The sequence below is a fragment of the Triturus cristatus genome, chromosome 6 (genome assembly GCF_964204655.1).
Source record: "Triturus cristatus chromosome 6, aTriCri1.1, whole genome shotgun sequence".
Lineage (NCBI taxonomy): Eukaryota > Metazoa > Chordata > Amphibia > Caudata > Salamandridae > Triturus > Triturus cristatus.
The window spans coordinates 905,870,460-905,896,634 of NC_140589.1; the positions used below are offsets into that span (position 1 = coordinate 905,870,460).

At 40.6% G+C, this 26,175-nt stretch overlaps 1 protein-coding gene across 2 annotated transcripts in view; it reads left to right on the top strand.

Annotated features, from left to right (window-relative positions):
- The window catches only part of MOXD1 (monooxygenase DBH like 1), a 761,450-nt gene that overhangs the window by 651,350 nt on the left and 83,925 nt on the right, over positions 1-26,175 (top strand). The window contains exons 9-11 of one of the 2 annotated variants that reach the window (XM_085609290.1): positions 1,878-1,937; positions 8,033-8,175; positions 21,793-21,961. In XM_085609290.1, the coding sequence (XP_085465416.1) occupies positions 1,878-1,937; positions 8,033-8,175; positions 21,793-21,961 (372 nt within the window). The remainder of the gene's footprint in view (positions 1-1,877; positions 1,938-8,032; positions 8,176-21,792; positions 21,962-26,175) is intronic. The other variant, XM_085609291.1, reaches the window with a different exon arrangement.

Consider the following 26,175-nt stretch of genomic DNA (forward strand, 5'->3'; position numbering starts at 1 on the left):
GAAGCAATGCCTTTCATGCTACTCTACATTTATCCATATAGAGTAAGGTCTATGATGAGGAAGAAGAGAACTCAGAGGAAAGAATATTAGTGATGAGTAATTGACACATTACAGAATGTTTGTGCGAGGTTAATAATGTCTTTCCTACATGCCATAGAACGACTGATGTATGCTGCTGCTCTGTGTATCTCTATTAGATGATATCAAGCAGTATGATGGAACATCAAGAGTAATAACCATAATTGATTTAAAGGTCCAGGTTTAAAGAGACTCCCAAATCATAAAAAAATGAGATTGAAGAAAAGGGAATATTATAAATGTAAGGTAAAGGGAAAACATTCATAAATGAAAGGTAATGGAGCTATTATAACATTTTCAACAAGAGAATGATAACTCTCAAAAGAGATCCTAACCACAGTTAAGTTTCATCATGGTCATGGGTCGTGGATGTTATTTTATTTACATACATTAGCCTGACCTCTTTCTTGTGTCATGGTGCAAGCCCTTTCTATCAGCCGTATGTATTATTTGAATAACTGCATTCTTACCTTCTGGAGGGAGACTCCATGCATGTAGAAGGGCAATGAATGCCCCTTCATCCTTATTTGAGATATGATTCATGCTCTTACCAGATATCTCCTAGAGAGATGCCAAGCAGTGACATTCTAATAGAACCCTGCCTGCATATACGTGCTATAACCATACGGTGATACAAACAAATACATCATAAGTTTATGACATGCTGCCCATAATGTCAACAAACCTCTAGGAAATTGTAATATTTACTAAGACAACTAAAAGGCATGTAGGGTAGGTATTCATTCCTGCTGTTTGTCTGCTTTCAAAGATTCCTGAAAATGTGGCAAAGGTACATGAAGAAATCGGTGACAGTTGGCTCAAATGTACACAGGTTGATGTAGCACTAGGAGGAAAAATGTAAATACCTTTTAGGCTGACATGCTATTGAGTGAAAATGGCTATTACCAATTTACCTCACAATGCACCCAAAAACTGTTTCAGGCCCACGTCTAAAATACAGTTACAAGAATTTAACAGCTATTAGAACATTGTAATTTTGGGAGCCCCATTGAAGGCAATGGAGTGCACCAGGCTTCTAATCGCTGGTAAAAGCCTGGAGCGCCAACATTCCAATGTTTGTCGTTCACAGCTGTTGCTGTGAACAAAAGCCTTATGGAGCCCGTGGGAATTTAAATCCCCGCTGGCTCACTGAGGCCTTTGTTTTACTTGTTAGAACATTCTGCCCTCTAGTGCCGGTATGTTCTAGTCGCCTTATAGCCCATCATAGTTGGGCTATTCCAGCCATTAAAGGCCCACTTCTTTGTTAAAGGCTCTCCCATTCAGCTCAGGCGTTTAACAAGCGAGTGGGCCTTTATTTGCCATATAGCCCGCTACGGTAGGCTATAAGGCTATATTAACTCCTCGAGAAAAGGGAAATGATGGTTAACCAACAGTGGCATACACTGCATTGAGGTAAACAAATAACATATGTCTTAGAAATAAAATGAAAATTTACCAACTCATTTCATGTCTTATGATGGGTCCTGCGACCCTTCACTCCTCGAACCTTTGTTTCACCTCATCATCACAGGTTTTAATCCTGATGGGTCCACTCAGATTTTCAACCTTCCAAGGTTGATAAAATGAGTACCACTGAGTTAGGTAGTAATAAACATCTGGTATTCAGCACCAAGATGACCTCAGGGATAAACAGGTGCTATACAAACATCCAGCACATAACGAGTGCTGTAGTGATCCTACTGTATGAGGTAATATCAGAAAACTATATATTTTATTTAAAATTAAAATGATATACTTAATGTGCTTCCTGACTTATAGTCTTTATATTTTCTTTGCAGGGTGACAACCTAATAACTGAATGTCGATACAACACTAAAGGTCGAACATCCATGACATGGGTAAGATTGAGACATTTATTTCGAGAAATGATGGGCATTTTGCATTTTCCAATGTATACATTTTTCAAGGATTTCACACCTGGGAGCATTTACACAATTACTCCCTAAAGGAAAACGGATGCTTGCATGGATGTTATTTAGGTATTGCCAGGTGTCATAGCTGTGAACTCTGACTTGCTCTTTGTGACTCCTGACTCTGCCTTTGCAACCCGTAACCTGAGAGATCACAAAGGCAGTTTCCAAAACTGGAGTAAAACATGGCTGATATCAGCCTTGTTTGCTTTTTCATGTTTGTCCAAAACTGGGTTGTTTTAATTTATTTGTTTGTATCCTCAGTGTCTCTAGGAGGGATTTTTTTGGGGACACACAAGGTGGTCACAGATAAAACTGGTGGGATCACCTCCAACATGCAATCATTAGGATTGTGCATAAGTGTGTATAATATATATATAATAATTTTAGATCAATAAAATAATGTTAAAGTTTCTAAAGCAGATTCATGTTACAAAGCTAATATATTTGTACTATATCTATCTATCTAGCTATCTAGCTATCTATGCGCACTCACATATTATTCTTGAATTGTAATCAAGCACAAACAAACATTTGAAAGATCCTAGAAAAGAACTGGCATATCTTGGAACATGATCAACATCGACGGAAATATTTAGGCCTGAATCCAAGAATAACTTTCTGAAAAACAATATCCTTGGGTAATATTTTAACACAAAGTTTTTTAAATTCAGAATTTGGAAGTGATTCACGCATGGAAAGTGGAAATTTGTAACCAAATGTAACACTTGCAAAGCCTGCCAGTATGGACAAAATTGAAAAAGCTATAAACCTTTTAAGGGGACAGGCAATCACCATATATTACAAGATAACTTGTAACACAGAGGACACGATTAACAAAGGTTAAAATTAAACCAAAAGTCTAACTAAGACTAAAAGTGGAACTTTTCCACTTTTCGGTATTCACAAACGTAAGTTACGACTAGTAACTTTACTAGTAGTAAATTTATCAGTAGTAATGTTACTACTAGTAAAATTACTAGTAGTAAAGTTACAAGTAGCAACTTACGTTTACGAATACAAAAAAGAAGTACATTTAGACTTATGTTTAACTTCACTTCTTCAGTCTAAGTTTACTACTTTTTGGTATTCACAAAGGTAAGTAACTAGTAGTAAAATTACACATTACGAGTCATAAAGTTATTATTAGTTACTACTCTTTCGGAATACCAAAAAGTAGTAAAGTTGGAATTTTGGCCTAACTTTAACTTTGTGAATCGGGCCCAAACTATTTAATATTTGTACCTGAGTACAAATGTGGAAAGCTGTATGTTGGAAGAACGATCAACATTTTTGTAATAAGATTCTGCAACATATAAGAGCAATTAAAAACTGTAACAAAGTGGGCCTTATGGCTAATCACTTTATGCAACACTATCGAGACTCATTAGTCCAAACTGATTCTAAGCCTGGGCACTGAGATACACTGATGTGGAACTTTAAGTGTACCTATAAATTATGGAATGGTGCTAAAATGAGGAGATTTCTGGTGTGTTGAAAGGTATTTTAAACTGGATTGAGCCCTATTTGACTTAAACAAATATTTATTCTTATTAAGAAAGCACTGGGGTCATTATCTCCACATGAGACAGTGCAATATGAGCATGGGCTCCCTTCTGTCCCTCGTAAATTATCCTCCTGTCTTATATTACTTTGTGGACATGTCAAATATCTTGTAGTCATATTAGATGCTGTGCATTAATTAGTATATTGGAAGTGAATGCACCATCACCTCAAAACTTTCCATGCAGAAATTAGGCACAAAAGAGCACCTTTATGAAAATGCTGGCCTTACTATAACTACCCACTGGGTACGCACAAACATATATATATATATAATAAATAACATCTGACCTGATGTCCAGCGGGGTCCGAGTTTCCTTCTTCGCCGCTGCCGAGTGGAAGTAGCAGGAATTTCGAATTTTGTGATATATATATATATATATATATATATATATATATATATATATATATATATATATATATATATATATATATATATATATATATATATATATATATATTTATACCAATCATTCATTTCATACTTTTGAAGGTCGCTACTCCTCCGTAATTACTGCCTTTCGGCGACGCGTTTCAAAGCTGTTTGCTTTTTCTTCTGCCTGTTGGGATTTGTAGTTACTTTGTAGCATCATTGTTGAATACGGGGAAAGTTTAAAAATAGTTTATTACCCTCAGTGGGTCCCGCATTTCGTCACCTTACTGTGTGAGGATTCACAGCGACCTTTTCGATTTGCTGTGCGCTATAAGGCTCTCCAGTGAGCCCCGGATTGAATTGCTTCCTTCCATTCAGCTTCCTGCTGTGCCATGAACTTAGGAAGGTTCCTGTTCACACGGCCCTCTCTCCCATGGCTACTTCCTCATTGACTAGGTGGTGCGCCCACTACGACTGAAGCCGCTGTTTGCTTATTTATACCAATTGCTCTGCCTTTCAGCGACGCACTCCACAGCAGGTAAAATCATTCATTTCATGCTTTAGACGGTCGCTACTCCTCCGTAATTACTATTTTTAAACTTCCCCGTAGTCAACGTGGTCTCAGGCTTATCACACATTGTACAAAGTTTCCCATTCACTTTCACTTAATGCACCTATATTCGGCCTTTTCCCTTGAATTAGAACACTATCACTTATAGTCACAGGTATAAGAGTACATTACTCAGGATTGTGGGTTTATTGCTCTGTCGATAATACATAGTGGGCATTTGGGACAGACAATAAGATTAAATTGCTTCTTATGTCATATTGAATAGGAGAGGATGCGACACATAGTTGTAGATGACCATACCGTCTGTTGACGATTCGTTGATGATGAGATTTTAGCTTTAGAATTACTGAATGGATTTTCCAGTTATCCTTCATCACTAGAAGTCATTTTACTACTTTTAAATGATTTGATAATCATGGTCCCATAGGTTCCTCCAATCATTGTCGACATATAAGATGACTATATCTCAGTCTGGGAGATGCCAACATGGAATATTGTTAGAAGTAAATTAACAGAAAACAATTTTTGAATTAACTCTATTCATGCATCCAATCGTGCACAAAATGACAAATCAAGTGCACGTATTTAGGCATAACGCATTACATTCTACATGCAGCATTAATTTACGGTAGCTCAGGGATTCCCGCTTGAATTATCATTTGGTAATTATGTAATGTTTCGTAATTTTACTCAACTTTATTGTAGAACTGTGAATTATTTATGCCACATTATTAAGTTTACTGCAATGATTCTTAAATTGTTTTGTAAATATATTGGATGCGATCACATTGTTTAAGAAATCATAGGTATTGAATTTATCCATGAAACGACATAATACCAAAATGTTTTCTGGTCACTAACGTGAAGTATGTACATGGAAGTTTTTTTTTTAGTTTCCATGAGCATTGCTTTCTGTTTCTAAGGGAATGTGCTGTATCAATGTTACTCGAAAAAGGCTATACGCAGAAACGCGTCGTCTTAAATTTGGTGCACAATAAATCTTTTGTGCAGTCTACTGGTGTGCCGCTCCTTATTTCTGTTATTGGTGGATTGATTGAGGACCCTAACAGAAATATATATATACATATATAATATATAAAATTGACAGGCATGTGTACCCAGAGCATCATAAAAAGTGACAATTCAGTGCCACGGGCATCCTGTAGAGCATAGCTTCAGCTACATCCCCCATGAACAAGTCCAGATATAATCAAAATACATATCTTGGCATGGGTAAATGGCAGCAAAATAAATTAAGGTTATTTTCTGCTTGCATTTGAAAATCTAAATTATTGGTGAAAACTATTTTTTGAAAATTTAGTAAAAACAGCAACTTATAAAAGTGTGCTACCTGAGCCTAAACTGGGTTAGAACTAGTTTGGCTACTCAATACACCTTACTTTCTGGAAGTTAGTGACCCTGCCCTCCATAGGACAATGTTGTTGGTCCTGACAGAAGGCTGAGACTTCATCCAAATAGTAAAGTGGTTCAGGAGAGTCCCAGAGACACTTTGATTAAAAAAAGGGTAAGTCATTTTGGATTTAGGAGATATGGTAATCTTTACATAATGGATATTCTGTAAAAGGAGGTGAGCATAGATTAAGAAAGTAGAAAGGATTCGACAGAGAAAATTCTCCAGTCACTAAGAGCATCCATGGACATGAGAGGACTGCACCTGAAGAGACAAGCCATACTGGACAAAAGAAGACTTAGAATCCCCTGAATGTTCCTGACACCCTCTGACAGGAACTGCTCTCTAAAGGTCAGGTGGCTGTATTCATGATTGCCTGTTCCAACAAAACAAAAGAGCAGAGAAGCTTGTTACTCAAAGAGGCTCAGAAGATGAGAGAAACAGACACCCTGGCTGAAGAGAGACCCAGTGCCTAGAAGCCTGCCTGAGTGCAGTAGAACAAACCAGGAGGAAATGTCTCAGCACTTCACATTAAAATGGAACTTAGTCATTTTTGGAGGACTGGAACAAGGCACTGAGGCTTGAACAGGAAGGGTAACAATAAGGTGGGTGAGGAAATCAGTTTGCAGCTTTTTACTGTGCTGAAAATGTGTTAAACAGAGCATTCCAAGCATGGTATCCTCCCTCACAGAGCCCTGTCTCGCTAAAGATTCCAGCCTTGCTCTGCTGGAAGTTTTGAGAAGCAAAAAGGTGACTCAGTCCAAAGTTTTTTGGAGAGCATTCCTATGAATTATTTGTGATCTAATGTTTCTCTGAATTGAGTAGATTTGCAAATTTAAAAACTACTACGGATGCTATAAGTTCTTTATTTATAACACTATTGTTTTTGCCTAGTTGTTGCACCAGTTCACTTATATAAGTCAGATGGTTTGGAGCTTCAAGGACCTCAGTCACTGCACACAACAGGAGTGTATCCTCTCTCCTCAGGCTAACACCTTTATTAACTAGAGGCTGAAAGCATAGTTTTTAACCAATTACTACCTATCTGTTCTCACGGAAATCTCCTAGTCACCTTATGTTTGCCTAAGGTTAGACTCAGCCAACTCCCTCTCATCATATAGAACATCCTTTTCTGAACTCTCCTTTTCTTGAAAACTGTGAATGCACCCTCAGACCAATTAAACCATTGTAGGATGTCTTGCAAGCTAGCAATATCTTCATTTTGTAACCACCTAAATGATATGCATAGCTTCATGATATAAACATTTCAACTAAGGGCCTCATTACGATGTTGGGCGGAAAGTTTCCGCCTGACACCAACTTGGATTTGGGACCGACCGACTCACAGTCAGCAGTTCCGTCCAACCGATTACGATGTGACCGAACACTGTTTGGTCAGATTACCATTGACTCCAATGGGAGCCCATGTTCCGCTCAACAACACAGGCTCCTATGGGGAAATAGGGGATGTGCAGAAAACTCTGCACCCTGTAGCAGGCACCCCATGGTGCCTGCCACACAGTGCAGGGCTTTACAGGGCGGTACCTTAGGTACCCCCTCGGCCAACAACTTTAAGACACAGGATGAAGGGGGCCCTGCTAGGAGCCCCAAAAGTCACTTTCCAACAGCCTTTTCATGTCGGACAGGCCGACTTGGAAAGGCTGTTAAAAACCGACATCGAAATAGCTCAGTCGGAAACACAGTCTGTAGAGCTGTATGATGCGAATCCGACAGACACAAATTCTCTGAGAGCCGGTCGGAACCGATTCCGAAAGACAGTGCGGTTTACACTCCGACTGCAAACATTGTAATTGGTTGGTCAGATTGTAAACTGACCGAGTCGGTTGGAAGGGTTTCGACACGGTCTAGGTCAATCGGAATGTCAGGAGGTGGCTTTTCGCCTGACATTGTAATGAGTCAAATTTAAAAAATGTATTTAATCAGGCGTTATGATTTTTTACCGGTGTATAGCATTTTTTTTAAATTTCCTTACTGATTTTCAAATTGCATGAATTAATGTGACATATTTGCCTGTTTAAAGACAATAATGTGCACAGTGTTTTCTATTTTATGGATTCTAAGCAACAATATTTTCTCATTTCTAGGGTGGACTGAGCACGAGAGATGAAATGTGCCTCTCCTACTTAATGTATTACCCAAGAATAAACCTAGCACGCTGTGAAAGTATCCCCGAGATAACAGAACAACTCCAGTTTATTGGAGTGAAAACAATATATAAACCAGTCGTGTAAGTAACACAAGCATGAAGCATTACGCTTAAATGTATGTAGTGCAGTTGTGTCTTCAGTAGCTGGCTTTCCTAGTAGCTGGCTTTCTTGGTATGCTTTTTTGCATTATGGATTTGGCTCAAAGCTTGTTTGTCAAATACAAAGGCCTACATTGACAAACGGCATGGAGAAACGTGCTAGTGCAATGTAATGGTTTAGAACATTTAATAATGAGCACAGGCGCAGCCCTATACAGCTCTAAGAGCGGTAAGAAATTTGGCAGACCTGCGGTTCACAGCATGATAGACTGCGCTGCCACAGCGCAGAGACGAGCACTTGTTTCTATACACCTGAAGCGTGTAAACTAAGGGGCTTATTTATGAGAGTCCGGAATCACTCTTGCACCGCGCAAAGTGGTACATGCATGACATAGGGCTCTCAATCGATTTATGAAACCACAAGCCACGCTGCGTGGCTTTGAGTGGTCTCATAAATCTTGAGTAAGGCAACGCAGTGCAAATCGCTGTGTCAGCTTACTCCATGTGCCCTATGGTGGGTTTTCCCACACAACACCCATGGATTTTGACACTGCCCCAGATTTACAAAATGATGTAGACCTGGAGAAGCACCAAATCTGTTTGCCTCCCGAGGTGAGGCGTAACGAGGAGGAAAATGTTTATTTCTCCTTGTCATTTCCTCTTTCATTGTGTGTTGAATTCTGCAGCACAAATAGAAAGAGGAACACGCCTCTTAGGATTGCTTTTTTACAGGAAGATGTCCCTTCCTGCACAAAAACAATTCTGCATGCAAAGGAGAGACCCTTGCACCATGGTACAAGTGTGCCTACGTTTGCGTTAGGCTGCCGAAACGGCGCCAGTGCAGGGAGAAGGGACAGGAATGCATCGTTTTGTATAAATAAGGTGCATTCTTAGGCCTTTTACTTTGGTGTAGGGCAGCACAGTGCCTTGCTGTGTTGCCCTACGCCAAATTCCCATAAATGAGGATGTGAATTCCTTTAACACGCTATGTCTCCGAGTAGGGGCATTCTTTTAGACAGCACAGCTCAGAGTCAGAAACAGACAAACCCTGCTGTATCAGCGATGTACATTTTTTTAAAATCAGGCTCTAACTTAGAGAAATACAGGGTTAAATGAATTCACTTTACACACTGCAAGTGAATTAAAACAAGAGCTCAGCTTGGATATGGTGTAGGAAAAACAGGCACGAAGATGGTTAGTCAGATTCTATTATAGTTGAAGATAAGGGAGGAAAGGCAGAGTATAACATTGAAAGTTGTGTAAGATCATGTTACTTATGAATATTAAAATGGAATGCCAGGTATGTTTGTCTTTGTACTTGCACTAATAATAATAATGTATAGCACACAATTAGAACTGAATTGGTACTTTAAAATAACCCACTAGCAAACTCAAAATAATGAGAGGCTGAGTTAAACACTAGGAGATTTTTAAGATTTTGCCTTGCAGATTGCATGTACCTGTTTGGAGTGGAGACATAACTCACTGAGACATAGTACCAGGATTACAATTTATGGCCTGCAAGTAGCTTAAGGAATTCTGCAACAAATACGTGACCTACATATTACATTATCCAATTGAACTTCCTGCTTGATGAGTCAAAGTAGTCATCAGAGATGGCAAATAGACCTCTCCAGCAAATGTGTTAAATCCCAGAGGTGTCCTATATTTTTACCATGAAAAAGCTGGATACACATAGCTCTGTACAAGAGGAGCCAGGTAAGGGCTGGAAGGTGGGCCAAATATATAGCTTCTGTTATGGGCATCTGTATATAAGGATACAGTAGCAAACAGCACTGTGCAGTCGATGGTAGGTGGCACTGAGCACACAATTCAGCAAGGGGTGGGTGTGTCACGTGGTATCTTGCCCTTTTGGGTGGGTTGTGACAGATGGTGGAGTTCTACTATTGAAAGTAATTCAACTACCACCTGACCCTCAATAGCGTTGGCACACGTACCTTCCCTAAGTTACATTTATCCAACTCTGTCCTTCTTCTGTTCATGCGAGTGCTAAATGCACTATCAATCAATGTTCATTGCCAAATACCCCTCAAAACACTAGTAGTGGCTAATAGGCTAGATAGGATGTTCATGCCTTTGGAGTGGAAGTCCCACACACAGGCGGCATACAGAATGAGCCACAGGGGGGCTTTCCAACTATGTGCCATATCTTTCCTTACCCAATTTGCAGCGGGTGGAGTTACTTTTATTATTTTCTGTCCTAGCCCTAGTCTTGGGAGTTGCCTTACTCATCCAAATTAACAGATAATACAGCGTGTATGTGAGCAATTAAGTAGTACAGAGAGGTTTACAATCAGGGATATTTTCAATTTCTTTATTTCAGTTTATAAATAACCAATATTGCTTAGGCATAATTCTTTGACTCTGCTCCTCATGTTGCAGCCTAGTTTTGCTCCTGCACTAAATTCCCAATTAGAGGGAACCTTCTTTTCATTCCCAACACTGGCCCTTTACATTTGCATCCTTGTTTCATGTGTGAATCTATGGTAGTAATATTCTAGAACAGGGAGCAAGAATCAGAGGTAAAGAAAATACACGTTACAGCCTAACCAGCTAACATAAATTAGAACCAAAAACATGTTTGATTTGATAAATACTTTGAAGCATGTGTGCTGTAAGTTTATATCATACATCTTGCACTGCTAAATGACTCAGTAGGTATTTTAGTGAAAAACAGGAAATATTTATTACAGGGTGATATGCCTGCAGCCTACAAAAAGACATTTAAGGCCTTATTTAGATGTTGGCTAGAAAGCCTCCGACCTTTCCAACCGAGATCTTAGGTTTAAACTCTGACCGCTGTATTACGGAGATGGCGGTTGGACTTTAAACCTGCTGGGTATTCCGACTGGGTTCCACCGGCCAGTCGAAGGGTCTTATAATCCCTAACGAACGGCGTTTCCACCATTGAAATTATAGTGGCACTTTCCGACAGCAGTTCCATGTTGGCCTTTCCGACATGAAACTGCTGTTGGAAAGTGCCTTTGGGGGCCCCCCTGGGCCTCTGGTTGTAGCCCTGGGGGGCAGCTACTGTGCCTCCCTTCACATACCTGCAAAGTGTGGCCGGCAGCTTGCGGTGCCTGCCACATGGTGCAGGGATGTGCAAAAACATAATTCTTTCAATGCGAGCTTGTGCTGAAGGTGGTTTCGGCCTGCCGCATAAGCTCCCATTGAAAAATTGAAGGTTGTGACGGCACCTATGGTCGGGTGGTCCCTCACCGAAAAGATGCCCGCCCGACATCGTAATGAGGTACTAAGTTGGGATTGAGGTTGGAACTGGCAAGATTGTGCAGCACGAGACTTAGCCTGCAGGGGTTGTGTTTTTTTCTTTGTGGTCACTCAAATTGTTAACACAATCCTGCAGAGAGAGGTTAACACGTTTAGAATAACCAGAGTTTGGGCCAAAGAAACTTTGCACTGATGCAACCAAAAAACACAAGACAAATCCATTTGTACCACTTTTTTTGCTTCGTAAAAGGAAACAGAGCAAACAGTTTGCACCATGATAAAATTCATTCACACTTTTTATTGTTCATATCATAAAAAATTGGTTCTGCGTTTGAGACATAATCATTCTTTGACCTAAAAATAGAGCAACATCATGTTGTTTTGCTTTTTACTGGGGTTTCTTGCACAGGGTTTTAAAATATGTTCTTCCATTTTTGCCCGGTGCAAAACACTTCCTGTTATATCGACTGGTTGCAATTTCAATTTGATGCAGAGCAGGGGCGGCTCCTCCATCAGGGTGCAGAGCGGTACCCACTGCTTTCTCGCAGCGCGAGAAGAAGAAACATAAAATTATATTTTAAATACCATTTTATGTTTCTGCCTCTCGCGCTGGGAGAAAGCAGAAGGGTATGCCTGGTTGAGGGCAGGCGGGTCGGGAAGGAGTGGCTTGCCCAATGCTGTGGGCCCTGACTGTTTGGTCGGCTCTCTGGGGCCGACCAAACTAGTTATGCGCACTCTGCATTTTCTCTATGTAGGCTGCATGCATAGAGAAAATGGCCATCTGGGCCCTGTCCCCACCATTCACAGCGTTGCCATTGCAGCATTGCGATTGGCTTAGGGGAGGGGAGGGAGGCTGCCTGCTTTCTGATGCTGAGCAGGAAAGCAGCAGAAAAACAAGCAACCCTGCCAGGAGTGGAGGCGGCGTGGGACCCAGTAAGGTACATTTTTTTTATCCCCCCTGCGCGAACCCCTGCAAGACAACCCCAACCAAACTCCCCACCCACGTAATGCGAGCCGCAACTGAGGCACAGTACACTAGCAGCAAAATTGTGCCAATTTTTTCAGAGGATCATTTTCGATTTTGTGGGTCATGAAGCGATAAAAGGAAGTCTGTAATACATGGAATGATAGATGGGAAATCACAGAATCACATCATAGGCTTCTGTATATATATTTCGTCCACTAGTCACAGAATCACATCATAGGCTTCTGTATATATATTTCGTCCACTAGTCTAGTTTGGTGAAATTCACGATTTTCACTGTTCAAAATTTAGCAACAATTCACAGTTTTGTTCACCCTCAGCCACATAATGTTTTTTTTTCATGTGTGTAGTATGGTCCTTTCTTTGCCAAACCTAGAGAACTGGAGAAGTGAACCTGTATGTTTGCAATACAGTTCTGTGATGGGAAATGTGTGTATAGTTTTTCTTTGCAAATTTACAGAGCTTTTCTACGCACAATGGTATTGCAAAGCCAAAGAACACTAGCCATTTTCTTCATAGTATTGCCTAATCAATTTTTATGAGAAAAAAGGATATATATAGCACAAATTGTCACGAGTACACACATTTTGACAGTTTTCAGCTTTACACACCACTCTCTTAAAAGACCGAAATATCCACTATATTTTTGTACGATTGTCACTGTAAGGGTCAAACTGGTACCAAAAGTAGTCTTGGTAAAATTTTCCAAACCTGCCCCTACTTCCTTCTGCTCTCCTTCAATTCATTCTCATGCTCCGTTTCTGTCTCTCTCTTTCTCTCTCTCTCTCGCTCCCTCTCGCTCCTTATGCTCGCATTATACCTGCTGCCATAAATATGGAGCTGGACTCAGTGGCATCCGTTTAGTTTAAAAAACCAGTCTCCGATGTTTCCAGCGCTTTGAAATGGGTAAAATTGCCATTCAGGCCCTGACCAGTAGTACTGCATTGCAGGAGTACGCTCATGCAGTGCGAACCTATGCTCCGGAATGGGCCGCCGTTAATCCATACATACCAACATGGATGTCAATTCCCCAAAATGCCAGGGGTATTGAAACCCAAATTTTGGAAGTGGAGAGACATGGGAGGGAGGAGGAAGAGGGACAGGCACGCCGACAGTAGGACCACGCTCACAGCGGTAGCAAAAGATTATGCTGGAAGAGGCTAAGTGTGCATGGCTAGCCTCTCATAGCAGGATCTATCAATTGGGGATAAGTCTGGGGAAAATATTACACCCTTTGTTTCAGAACGATCTGATGCCAGTTCAGGGCATTGCAATTTGTGACAATCATGCCACGATGTTCACCAAACCAAGTGCGTTGGCCAAAAGCTGTGCAGGCTTTTATCAGGCCCTGTACGCAAATAGGGATGTCTTGACGTCGCTAATTTTTTAGATGATCTACCCCGAAGGCTTTGTCAGCTGTGGCTAGGGCGTCGCTAGAGGCCTCCTTTACAGTCGAAGCCCTGTCTACAGCTGTGTCCGGGCTGCACCTGGCACAAGCCCCAGGCCCAAATGAGTTTCCCAGCAAATTATTTTAGCGCATATATGCCGCTGCTGGGTAGTCATTACCTGGACATGAGTCATTACCTGGAAACATACATGCTCCCGGACTGGCGAGACGCTGAGATAGTGGTGTTTCCTAAACTAGGTCGCCCCCCCAGAATTTCATTCCTCATATCATCCAATCTCCCTCTTAAATATAGAGGCCAAGCTGTTGGCAAACGCCCTAGCCAATAGATTGTTGCCCCACATGGCTGACTTGGTACATCCTGTTTAGGCCGGCTTTATGCCCCATCGTGCTATGCATCACAACATCCTTCGGGCTCAAAACGCTATAGCAACCGTGGATCGCCTGGGATGTAAAGCAGCCTTACTCTTAACAGATATAGATAAGGCATTTGACACAGTTAGTTGGACATACCTATTTGCACTTCTATGGCGACATGATATGGGCCCTCACTTTCTTTCATACATTCACTTGCTATGCAGGGACCCCATGGCTTCTGTGTGTGTGGCGGACTCAGTCTCCCCCCCCTTCCCCATCAGATGCCCCTGTCCCCTCTTTTATTAGCTGTGGCCATGGAGCCACTGGCTGCATGGGTTAGAATTGATGCCTTAGTCTGAGACCGCATTGCGCTGTATCAGTCCTCAGGATCCTACGAATAATGCAGGTGTTTGGGGAAACATCGGGATTATATATGAACATCGGCAAGTCATTATTATGGCCGCTTCAGGGGTCGTCGGGTGATAGCACGGGTCCGGCAGATTTGTTCTTAGCAGTGGATGGTCTGCAGTGCCTTGGTGTCTTTTGTTGAGTCAGTCGATCTCCTGGGATCGCAATATGGACCCTCTGACAGAATGTGTGAGGCCTGAGGTTAGATTGAGGTCCTATTTGCCCATGTCCCTCTATTGCCACTCTGCCATCTTCAGGATGGTATACCTTCCCCGCCTCCTTTATCAGATCAGTGCGATACTGGCTTAGTGTGGAACCTCCCGGGTGGCTCTACGAACATACTTTCAATCTACATACTGTGGAGGCATTGCAGCAGCAGACCTTTAGTCTTGCCATGCGACCTCAAACCTACAGATGCTTAACAAATCGTGGTAAAGCCCCAGAAATGGCCCTGCATATGCAGTTGAATGCTGCTTGATGGGAGATCTATCCCTTTACGAGTGTCTATATAGTAGATCAGATGTGAGATCCCTCCACCTGGCAGCAAGAGTGGTGATCCTGATATGGTTGCAGTCTTTTCGCAGGAATGGGATGGTGGGGTCAACTTACGTGGGAGATGTTGTGGCAGAACAGATTTCCTCCCCAAGTGGTGGGTCTGCGGAACTTTCAGGGATAGGATCACATTGGAATTTCTTCTTTAGGAGACATGATGCGCAGCCTTATCCCTAAATCGTTCCAGGAACTTCAATGCAAATTCTCAATGCCCCGCAGCCAATTTTATAAATACCTACAATTCCATCACGCCTTAATCCCGTATATCAACAGTCTGTCAGCCCTTCCAGATTTTAGCCAGTTAGAGGGTAAACTCCTAATGGAAGTCCTTGGTGGCCATCAAATAACAAATATCTACCAATCTCTAATCACAAATAGGGTCATCACATTGGATGCCCTTCGGGAGGCGTGGCAGAGGAATATGGAGGAAATCAATGACGATGATTGGACAGAGGCAGTGGAGTCCCTGTGAGGGGCTGCAATATCCTCTTGCCTGCAACTGATTAAATTTAAATAATTACATTGTGTCTACTTTACCCGACATAAGCAGTGTAGAATGGGTCTTGTTAATTCCCCCGTTTGTCTGCGGTGTGGTGATGGAGATGACACCTTCTTACATACAGTATGGGCCTGAAGAACTCTTGTTCGGTTCTGGAGGGGGGTTGTGGCATGTCTGGCCGAGGTTCTGGCTTGGGATATTCCTGTGTCCCCAAAACTACTATTATTACATAGCACTGAAAGGTTAGGTGGCAACAGATACAAAGGTACTAGCTATTTCTCGGTCTTACATTTGCTAAGCGAGACATGCAAGACTTTGGAAGGCCGAGACTCAGCCCTTGTTGGTAGTTTGGAAGAAGGGTATTGATTTCTGTATGGACCTAGAGGTACCTGTATTTCAAGCAAGGGGATGCCACAGAAACATCCCAAAATCTGTCAGCAGAGGGCAGACAGCCGAAGTTTGACTCTTGAGCCTATTGCCTCTGTGGACATGCATATAGAGTCTGAAATTCAAAAATATGGCCTGGCACACATGCTGCTTCATAACTCAAGTGTACGGCGGACTGTGGGCTGTGGGCTGGGTAGGCATGGGGGGCACTGGAGGGTTAAAGCGCATATAGTGAAGTTGTTGATTTGTATTTTTCCTTCTTTCATTGCATTACTGCTTGGTCAAAGCATAGGAAATACTGCCATGTCAATGACTGAGAGACGTATTGTAAATGAGTCCGGTCCCCCTGAGCCATACCGTGGCAGCAAATCTAATAAAATGTGCTTTGAAAAAATAAAAAGACTGGGGTAGAGGAAGTGACATCACTCGCCCTTTGACCTTCAATTTTACTCACACAGACTAGCTTATACATACATACCCAGTCACACTCATCTGCAAGCTCTCACACAATATACATTTTTAAATAATTTTTCATATCTCAACTGCCAGGGAAGATCATACTCCAACTTATTGCACTCCAATTCTTATTACACCAATACTGAATGTTTCATTATTTACTATTGGAGCAATAAAAATTTGAGAAAAATAAAGGAATTAGAGCCCCAACCAACATCTATAACGATGAGCTACCACTGTGTTCCTGGCACTGATTTTTCCACCTTTGATGCCAGGGGTAACAGAAGAAGTGTCAGGGGTTGCAAGGGGCAAGCCAGGGGTCGCAGCTGCGACCCCTGGCGACCCCTAATGACGTCCATAGACCCGATTCACACCCAACTTTTGAAGCTAAAAATCACTTCATTTTAGCTGTTTACTTCAGCTGTTTGCTGCCTGAAATTGCCTCTGCTTCAAAAGAAGTCAACGGGTAAATAAATTCTCAGATTTTCTTTCTAAAATCTCCTACTTTCCTGTCAGAGTGCATAGTTAATCTGTATTGAGGCCCCTGGAGGGAGTCAGTGTTTCTTAGAGGCAGGTGTGTTAAATGGAGCACAAACACCATGCCCTATGCCTCGTTTCTTAGTAACCCATTTGGTGTACTATCTGGTGGGATAGCTCAGTGAGTTACGCCCTTGCAATTGATGTTTGCGTGAGGTTGATAAATTATGGGGCACATTTTTGTAAATAGTGACGCAGGGCGGTAGACAGTGTTGCATTCTGTAGCATATATAAAAAGAGTAAAATGCATAAAATGCCTCTATGGCTTGTACCTTCCTGCACAAAAACAATCCTGCCTACAACACAGGCACCCTTGCGTCATGGTACAAGGGTGCCTACATTGGTGCTAGGCTGCCGAAATGGCACCAATGCAGGTGGAAAGAACAGGAATAGACTGTTTGCCAAAATAAGGTGCATTCCTGCAACTTTCCCAGTGACACAGGGCAGCGCTGCAAAGTGACTTGCTGCACTGGCCTGTGCCATTATATTCATAAATGTGCCCCATAGAAAGAGGAAAAACAAAGAGAAATAAAGATATTTCACATTTTTACTCCTCACCTGGGGAGGCACAATTTTTTCCACATTTCCAGGTTTACCAAGTTTGGTGAATCTGGGACTGCGTCAAAAATCATATGATTTGCATGGGAACACCCACCACAATGCCCCAAGAACGGCACCTTTTCGCAGGGTAAGGTAACGCAGAAATTTGCTCTGCATTGCCTCACTCCAGATTTAGGAAACCATTCAAAGCCACGCAATGTGGCTTCATAAATCTGACTTACAGGCTTGTGTCATGAATGTACCACTTTGCATGGTGCAAACATGATGCAAGCCTCTCATAAATATGCCCCTACTTTTGAGTTGTGTAGTAATACCAGATATTATTTACAGGTCAAAGAAAGGGCAAAACTTCAGCTTCAAACGCTATATGACATACATGCGTTAGAAAGAAGATGAACGCAACAAAAGTTATTGCTTAACTTTTCTGTCACAGTTGCCTTATCCCGCAGTATAAGTGAATTCTTAAATTAAATAATTCTTTCTATTAAATAATTCTTTCTACCCTGACAGGCCGGAATGTTTTCAATGCACTTGGCTTTTCTTCTGCCCTAGGCAGGACAGTCGTTTTTAAAAGGCATTATTCAAGCTTGTTCATTGTGACTCAATTCAAGCATGTTTCTTGTTTTACTGGAAGAATGTTGGACGCTCAATTTCAGTGCTTCAAAGTCTTTTCAAGAACATGAAGGACATTTTTCTATAATATATTTCTTTTCCTGGAAGCTACAGTATCAACTGACTGTTTATCTGAAGATCTTTGTCTCAGCCATACTGACACATTCCAAACGGCAGGGTCATAGATTTTTTATATTGTGCAAAAATCATCTATGGCTGTTACATAAAAAACACATTTGAGCCACTTATGCTGATTCATTTATTAAACGAAGAGCAACGAATGAAAAAAAGAACAAAATCGATTAGCATTTGACAAGTGAATCTATTCTGATTGGGTCACAAGAAAATTAAAAAAAATGGCCTTCCCATGGAATGTTTCCTTTTGAGTTAATAGGTGCTTGTGCTGAGCTTTTCTGATGTGTAAACTGTTAGATGAAATATGGATTACATAAAATGCAAATCATAAATGATCACCAGTTATGTTCAGATTGTTCGGATTGCTGGAAGATGTGGTACACATTTTGCATAAATTATGGACAGATGAGATTGGATTCTTGGTTAACATTTGCCAGGTGAAAGTTATTGAGCAGACTGGTCTGGGGCTGTATCATGACCCTGTTTTATGTGCTGTGCTGTCGCACGGGCGCAGTAGGGATCTGTGCAAAAAAGGCATCATGATACTTCCCCAGAGGTCGAACACAGTATTGATGCTTTTGGCTTCTTGCCAAAGAAAATACTTTATCAAGAGTACAGTTTGGCTAACACATATTATTTGGGCTCCTTCTTCCTTGCTCCTTGCAATAGAACTTTCTAGGTGCCTGTGGCATTACAAGAATTAGGATCAATTACAATTTAACAATTACAGCGTAACCCATTTGGCTACACAGTAAAATTCTGATTTTGAAGATGGGATTAAGTATGGATTTAGTGCAAATTTAAAACCAGGTTGATATTCACAAGTATGAGGAATATATTGTAAAAATACAAGATTACTACAGGCAAGCCAAAATGATGAATGAAGTTTAGCCATAGCAACATAAAACATACAAAAAATTCAGTAATCAAGATCCATAGTATCAGAAAGAAGGATTTGATGATCAGTATATGATTTGTGGTCCTCTTCCTATGCATGAGGAAAATCTAAATCTCCTAATCTAAATCTACTCTAAATAATACTGAATGGTGTAACCCGAATTAGATCCATGAAAAGAGAAAGGTGTCAGCAAAGCAGAACGTCTTTAGAAGTTCTCTAAAAAAGAAAGGAATATTGTATAGCATGAAGCCACACAACAGAGATATTGCCAAGAGGGCTGTGCCTCTCATAGTCTAAAAGGGAATCTGAATCTAGCTAAAGTGTAATCTCCAATTTAACCCCCCAAAAGAACATTCAAGAAACCTGTGTCTCATTATTTTCCACCTTCACACAGTAAAACTGGGCAACTACTCTTGAAACTCATTTTCTTTGGTCGGCACATCAGAAGATCCTTGGATTCCTCCTGGCTCCCAATTCTGTACAAACAGTAGCCCTCCCATTATTCGTTAAGGCTTCTCGTCCTTGCCAAAAGTACTCCTCCCAAACCTCACTATCTCTTTCACACAATGCTCCTTTTTCTATTCGTAATCACACAACTGCATGCTGCAGAGAAGGGAAAAGCATTGCATGCAAAGCAAACATTCACGTTGAAGGTTAAATGTTAAGAAATCCAAATGCTTAGGGTCTTTGGACATGTTAACATGCAAGCATCTCAATACATGTTTAAATGCATGATTATAAATATGTATACAGTAAAATACAGATGCAGAGTACTGTTCAAATGAATACATGATGATGTAGGAGTTAACAATGTTATTCAAACTACTCAAGTGCAGATATATATTAGGATTGCAATTCGATGTTAATGTAATGAAAACATTACTTATGCACACACATCTATATGTTGAGATTGCACAGTGAATGCACTTTCTGTACTGTTAGTGCAACACATAACATTAATAAAGTTTACATCACATGAGAACATGATGTCAGGTGTGAAAATCTATGTACATGTATGTACTGCCTGGTCAAACATGAAAGGGTGCAGCCAAAATGATGCTGTTCCAGTCCCCCATCTGGTGGCGAATCAAACCAACACAAATTACAGTCAGATTAAATTAGATGGACCATCTAAAACCTTGTGGCCTTGAGCATCTTTTGTCTAGAGAATTCCAGGTGTTTCCTGCCATCATAACACTTACTTTGACTCTCCTCTAACTCTACATCCACTCGCTTCCTCTTCACTCTCTGTCTAACTTCTGCATACTTGTATCCTTTAAAGATCATAAGTAGGAATATCACAGAACGGCAATTATCAAAAGAGATTTCAAAATTGCATCCAGAATTCCATTTCCCAAGCTTCCAAACCACTTGCCTATTAAAGCAAATATACTTCCAATCGCTGCCTAAGTACCTTTAACTTCTGACACTGTCAAATCGTTTATAAACCCCAATATATTCCGAATATATTTCTCTAGATCCTTATTTTCTTATGGAATGTAAGTACAGCATTGTTGAGCCTTTAACATCCTGCAGACTCCACCCTCTTTTGTGGGTAAAAGGTCTAGCGCAAGTCAGTTTTGCAAAACCATAGACCTTGTCATAACCATCTCAGCATTTAAAAGTAATAAAGAATTTGCAGTACTGGTAGCCAAATTATCCACAATGATAGGCAGCTTTCTAATATTCAGACCATTCAGAATTCATCCTACTGATGGGATTATGGCACCAAAAATATGTCCTTCTTCTTCCTCTGCACTAGCACCTCGTGTAATTCTAGGTCTCGATTCCCATACAGGATCATTAAATTGTTCCACATGGTAAATCATCGGGAAAACTATACCAGGATAACATGTATCGTGCCATCCATTGGCCAATTTAAAATATGTTTTCTGTCCACAAATAAAGTACACTCCAGGAATCACAGGACCCTGTTCCTCCAAGAATAGATCATTCATCGCCCTCACATCGAAAATAGGTTCACATTCAGGGCTGGCTTAGAACGCAAAACAGCCATGCAATTAAGTCAGACCAGCCATGGGGGGAGGGGGGTTTGGGACTGGTGCTGTTGGGAAACACCGTTGCTGCTTTTGATACAGGGGGTGATATTGCAGCACTGCTGCAAAACCGCCCCCCTGTACCAAAAACGGTCCCCACCGGTCCAAAACTGTCCCACCATGAAAACGACCAATGCCCACTACAGTCAGTCCGGCCCTGATCACATTCGCTCTTCCCTAAAAATAACTGGTCCAAATTACTCTGATCAACGTGTATACACAGCTTTCTCTTACGTTGCCAATCTAAAGTCTAGGAAGCCAAAATTCGCTTCACCTGATGTTCAATTTCTTCACTAATCCACACGTAGTGTCTCTAAAGATTTTTATCAGTTTCAGATTTAGACTCTACAACTCTCCTTCAGTATTCCACTAGATTCATGAATTACTTCTCCACATCTGACAGCAAAACATACATCAGTATGGTTAAGTGATGGACAGAAGAAAGGCTATATTGTTTTTTTAATCATCATATGTTTCTTTCTTGATTTTCTTTCCATTTAGAACGTGGCCTTTTCTTATCAAGAGTCCAAAAAGATATAACAATCTAACATTTGTAGAGGCAATGAACACCTTCCAATGGACTAAAAAGAAAGGAATGTCATTTAACGAGAGAATCCTCCGTGTGCCAGTAAATGTGAGATGCTCAAAGCATGAGAGTGAAGAATGGTCGGTAAGTCTGCATTCAATTCAGATTTATTTTAAAATAGAGATACTAGTGTCCTCATTGGCATCAGTAGGGCATTGAAGTGATACTCTTAGGATGCTGATCTTATGAATAACTGCATATGTAAAAAATAAAGTTTGGGTAAGAAGTTCAATAAGACTCACAAGAAGCATTTTTGCATTTCTAATTCCAGGATTTCGAACTTGCATTTTATACTTTATGATGTAATATTTGCTTTTTATAAATCTTACTTTGATTCTGCTGCCTACTGTTATTCATAAGGTATCTGTTGCATCACAATAGTAGGTTACAGTAAGGCAAACTCCCTAGTCCTGATCCACATGGTCATTCCAGGGCTTCAGCCAATACAGTATTCATACACCATAATACTTCAGTACGTCTTCAAATAACACTTTCAAGTTCGTTTATTCGGACAGTCACACATTAAATGTACTAAATATATCCTCAGTCATAAAATAAGCTAGTTTGTGTACATGACCTCTATAACTAATAATTGAATGGATAAATGAATGCTGCAACACGGTTCCCTGAGAGTTGCTGCGCTTCCAAAACGGTCCAACAGCCGTACTTTTAATAAGGCGGTCGGACCACTGGTGAATGGTCCCTGACCACCAATCCACCTCCACCTCAGGATTGACCACCAAACTTCTAATCAGGCCCTAATTGCAACTTTACAATCATGAGAGTTTGGACAGTGTTCTAACAAGAAAGCTTTTTATTTTGCATCAAATAACACTGAATTAAAATAATGATTCCCTTACAAACTGCTAACATCTACAAGTTTAGTGGGAAGTCCTGAGAGTTTTCTGGAAGTTTTGAAGCAGGCAAATAGACAGACTTTTGCATTACAACTGGCGGAAAAGGAAATGCATTAGGTGGTCCTTGGTTAGGTTTGTAAATCTCTCTCTCATCAGTGGACTAAATTAATGAGTTAATCTGGATAGATACTGAATTTTAAAGAAACAAGGGTCTTTATTCATTTCATGAGAAGAGGTATGTAACAGTACCTTGAGACAGGAGCATGCCATTATGATTTAGATATTAGCTTGTGAAATATAGTTTACCCTGCGACTGGGTTTTGAACTTGTTTTTTTTTTATTGAAATAAGTAGATAAAACAGATACATCTAATTTGTCATGGTTATTTCAGCTTCAAAAAGAGGCTTATCCAAATATTTCAATAAAATAGCAGAGTATACATACACTATTAGATAAGCCAGTTGGAATTGCAATACAATAGAAATAGACCTCCAATTCATTTATCAGACCTCTCTTACCTTTAGTGTCTTGTGTATTATAAGTTATAAAAACATGTAAATAAATTACGCAATCCGATACAATCTTTTTCATCATTATAATTTCGATAATGCATCTAATCCTAAATATATCTAGAAAGTGCATATATGTATAAGTCCCACCCTTGAGTATGTTATAGTTAAAGTGCAAATGTGCATAACTGCATTTATAGAATATGTAATACTTAAAGTGCAAAGATCGAAAATTTAGCAGCTATCAATTCTGTACGATTATATCCTATAATGTGCTTGTGCGCATTTTAGAGAAAATAATATTTATTGTTTTGGGAGAAGGTCCTGACATGCAGTTCCAGATCTTTATCATAAATTGCCAGAAAGCGGCAAAACTTTTAAGGCCCCCCACCCTGCTAGTATATACTTACGCAAACTTTTGTGTTTCAATTACTTAATTATACCATTCCTGATAAGTTGTTGTTCTATTAGTCCTCCAATCCTGGAGGATCAAGGAGCGAGCAACTAAAGACGTTATAGTTATAAATACATCAGCGCCTTTTCTCATAAATTGGCATTGCCTCTGGGTGTTAAGCCCAAATAGTGCTACCCCTACATCAGGTTATATCTGTATGTTTAGCCCCCTGCTCAAGGCTTCAAACACTTGTTCCCAAATTTTTTTAATCCCAGGGCAGGTAAAGAAAAATATGGAGCGAGTCTCCGCTCCCAAACTGATTACATCGAAAACAACGATCTTCCACCTCCTGGTACGTTTTTGACAGGGCTCTAGGGGTATAGTATGCCATTAAGCGAGCTAAAAAAGAAATTCTCTTGTAATTTGCAGCTCTTAAAGCTGAATTTCCTAATTTTGAAATCATCTGCCATTCTATTTCTGAAAAAGTACACTGGGCAGTCAAGGATATCTTCTCCAGAAATGTATTTGTCAGGAGACATTCTGTTTGACTTCTTAATAGCCTATACCCATTTCCTATTCCCTTAATTCTCATCTTAAAAAGAGCAGTTGGTGTTGGTGAAGAGATGGAGCTCGTTGGCATATTACATTTTTTAATAAAATGTACGATCTGCAGATATCCTCATCTTAAAAAGAGCAGTTGGTGTTGGTGAAGAGATGGAGCTCGTTGGCATATTACATTTTTTAATAAAATGCACGATCTGCAGAAATCCAAAATAAAACAGCTTGCAACAACTGCCGAATCTTCCTTGGATGTTCTGCCAGGAAATAATACTGCTTACTATCAGAAAATGTCCTAATTCTTCAAATCCATTCATATACCAGTACCTCGTATGATTTTTGGGAATTTGTAACCCAAAGGCCTGGCATTCACCTAATTGGAGATATCTGAAAAGAAGACTGATTTTTCCTTAACCTTCTCTGTGGATCAGGCCTTTGATATAGATAGAACATATCTATTTGGATCTTTGCGATCAGATCCAAAGTATGCTTGACCTGATTGCTCCTATTAAAGATTGTAAAAAGACTGGTAGGCAGTCGGCTTGCTGGTATAATGATCACTTGAAAGGATTAAAACTGACCTGCCCAAAGGCTGAGCGGAATTGGAGGAAGTCTTATCTGGATGAGGACAGAGCCTCTTGGAAGGCCACTATGGCAGAATACAAGAAGGAAATTAATGTGGCCAAATCTAATTATTTTGCCAACACTATTTTACACTCCAAGAATGACTCTAGAGCAATCTTTAAAACTGTAAAAGATATGACCGCCCCAGAGTGTACTCAATCTAAAATTACACCAAGTCAGGCTCTGTGTGATAGTCTAGCAACCTCCTTTATGGAGAAAATTAGTAACATCGTTGATGGACTGAATAGGAATAATGTCTCCAAGAAAGAAGGAATCACACGTGAATGTAATAAGATACGTGACTTAGGGTGGGACACCAGGGTAGAGGTAGGTCATTTGTCCTCCCTGAGTGCTTTTGAGCTCCCCTCGGAAGAAGTATTCAACAAAATTGCCATGAGTGTATCCTCAGGGTCTCCTTTAGATCCTCTTCCTCATAAGATCTGGAAGAAGTTGGGTTCTGAGCTTTTTCCTATTCTGCGCCAGATCTGCAACCACTCCTTAACTTATGGTCTGGTACCAGCCTGTTGGAAACGGGCTATGGTTACACCGCTCTTAAAAAAAACGACTCGGGATCCGGCATGTATGGGGAATTATAGACCTACCTCTCTCCTACCATACCCGATCAAAATCATTGAACAGCTGGCAAGTAATTCCTTGTCTCAGTTCCTGAAATCTAACTCTAGACTGGATGATGTTCAGTTTGGCTTTAGACCAGGCCATGGAACTGAGACTTCTCTAGTGACCGTGTTAGACGATCTTCGACTACGGGCAGACAGGGGACAATCAGGTATTTTAGTTTTACTTTACCTGTCTGCCGCATTAGACACAGTGGATCACTGTATCTTGCTGACTAGATTGGAAGAGGTTGGGGTGTCAGGGGTAGTTCGGGAGTGGTTTCGATCTTATCTCTCTGACAGAAGTCAGGCAGTTTTTCTTCCTCTGTACGAGTCTAAAAATGTTAATATCCACCATGGCGTCCCTCAGGGATCGTCTATAAGCCCTATTCTTTTTAATATCTACATGAGACCTTTGATAGGAGTCATGAAAGCGCATGGTGTGACAGTTGTGAACTATGCCGATGATACCCAACAGTATACAGAACAGTCGATCTCCTTGGCATCCTATCATGACTGCATGCAGGATACTGCCCAATGGTTAAGAAATAATTAACTCCAATTTAATTCAGATAAGACGGAAGTCTTATACTGTGGTGTGGGGAAGGTCCCCCCTCCTTTTCCGTATAACTTTTGGCCTCCCCCAACTACATCTGTTCAAATTCCAGTTGGAACAGTACGCAATTTGGAAGTGATGCTGGATGCGCATCTGACCATGGAAATGTGGGTTAATAAGGTGGTG